Genomic DNA, 1,987 nt, shown 5'->3' on the forward strand with positions numbered 1-1,987 from the left:
GAACAGGTAACGCCGCACGAAAGCACTGCCAAGCCAGGGATTTCTGGTAATTGTCCAGATACCCCGGCCCGAAAGTTCTCCTGAACAGTTGGTCAACTGATTTTCATCGTAGTCCAGGGTCTCCCCCAAGGCGTCTTCGGACCTAAATCCCACTAACCCGCTATAAACATCCGCGGTGGAACTCCTATTGCTGGCATTGCCCACCCGAGAGAGTAGCTGAAGTGCCTGTCGGCACTCCAATTGCCAGACCCCCAGCCTAGGTCTCTGCTTGATCCAATTACCAACGTCCGTTAAGGACGTTAACTGCGGAAGGTAGAACCGGACGTGCGGTGACCAGACCTGCTCTCCATCCAGGTAAAGCCAAAGGTGCCTCAACCGTAACGCGAATTTTCGCATCGTCAGCCAAGGCATCCTTAGCCCACCCTTTAGCAGTTTCTGACAGCAGACAGAACGTTTCACGAGTGGTTTTCCTTCCTTCCACAAAAAGCGAAAAAGGCTTCTTTCCAACTTGTTCAGCCACAAATCGGGGCAAGGCACCACAGTCAGATGGTAGGTGATAACCGATGCTATAAACATCTACACCCCCCGCCACCTTTCCTAGCATGGATAACGCCCGCCCAGACCAGTTCTCGGTTAGAGCAGTCACCCTGCTGGTCACCTCGCTCCAATTTTTCTCTATCTGAAGGCCTGTCCCGAACCAGACTCCAAGCAGCTTAACAGGACCTTCCGTCCAACGCCCCACGACGTTATTGGACGGCATCGGATTGCCCCTCCACGCCTATTTTCTTTCTTTTTTTCTTTCTTTTTTTTTTTTAAACTTAAAATTTTATTCCAAGAAGTGAAACACTCCAATTTTAAGATGAAAGTATTGACTTACACTGGTTCAGTATTCATACGGGAGAGTTTCGTTTGTTTGACCAATAAAACATGGCTTCTTAAATTAAGGTTACATGACTTGTGAGTTGAATGACATCAACAAAATAATACATAATCATCATTCCTGCTGTAAACTACAACTACATCCATTTCTCTTCACACCACCCAGAGGTAGTTTGAAGTTGATGATAACTAAATTTAATGTTATCAGTCTTTTGTGTTAGTCCTGTACAGCTCCTGACAGCAGCATCGACAACTGTGAAAAGGGGAACATGAGCCATCTTGGTTTGTTAAAAGAATTAATCATCTTGGAGAGAATCTGTATGAGGATGAACTCCACGTTCCAAAAGAGCTTTCTTCTTTCTGTCTTCCTCTTCCAATTGTCTCAATTGCTGTTCCCTTTGCATCTCAAGTATTTCATCAATGGTGACCTGCTCCAGATCTTGGCTGGTTTCATTCTCCACATCTATCTCTCCTAATAAAACAACATTTTCTCCACGGATAATGAAGATTTCACGAGGAATATCACCATACTTCTTACCAACATGGATCTGTTCAATTGTTCGATGTAGAGCAAGGTTGGCAAACTGGTCAACACTTCGTAAGAAACCTGTTAATGTACGACCATCTCGGAGAATGACAAGCAGCTTTTTGTCTATTTCTTCGACCAAACTAGCAGTTCCAGGCAGATAAGACATCTCTAAATAGAGAAAAGCTGATGATGTTGCTGCTTCTACAGCCGCCGCCTCCGTCCTTTTATTCTTTTATATGTTTCATCCTTGAGGCTGCGGTCATGCTGGGGCAATAGCTTAGGACAGTGCAGTGACTTCCATTTGCAACATTATGACTTGGTGTTGAAACAATAAATGAATCACTCAAATGTAGATGTGATATATCTTGACTTTGCAAAGGCCTCTGATAAGGTTGATCATGGGATATGTCACAAGCTACGGAGACTCGGCATAACTGGGAAAATTGGAGTGATATATCTGAAAGGATCCATGTTGGTAAGAAGTATGGTGATATTCCTCGTGATATATCTTGACTTTGCAAAGGCCTTTGATAAGGTTGATCATGGGATATGTCACAAGCTACGGAGACTCGGCATAAC

The 1,987-nt window shown here is 44.3% G+C and overlaps 1 protein-coding gene across 1 annotated transcript; it reads right to left on the minus strand.

The window, feature by feature from the left end:
• Positions 1–836: 836 nt before the first annotated feature.
• On the minus strand, positions 837–1,628 carry LOC106869375 (U6 snRNA-associated Sm-like protein LSm1). Its single transcript, XM_052973429.1, has one exon. The coding sequence runs from the start codon at positions 1,572–1,574 to the stop codon at positions 1,176–1,178; it is 399 nt and encodes a 132-aa protein (XP_052829389.1). The 5' UTR covers positions 1,575–1,628; the 3' UTR covers positions 837–1,175.
• Positions 1,629–1,987: the final 359 nt, after the last annotated feature.

This window comes from Octopus bimaculoides, chromosome 15, assembly GCF_001194135.2.
Source record: "Octopus bimaculoides isolate UCB-OBI-ISO-001 chromosome 15, ASM119413v2, whole genome shotgun sequence".
Classification (NCBI taxonomy): Eukaryota; Metazoa; Mollusca; class Cephalopoda; order Octopoda; family Octopodidae; genus Octopus; species Octopus bimaculoides.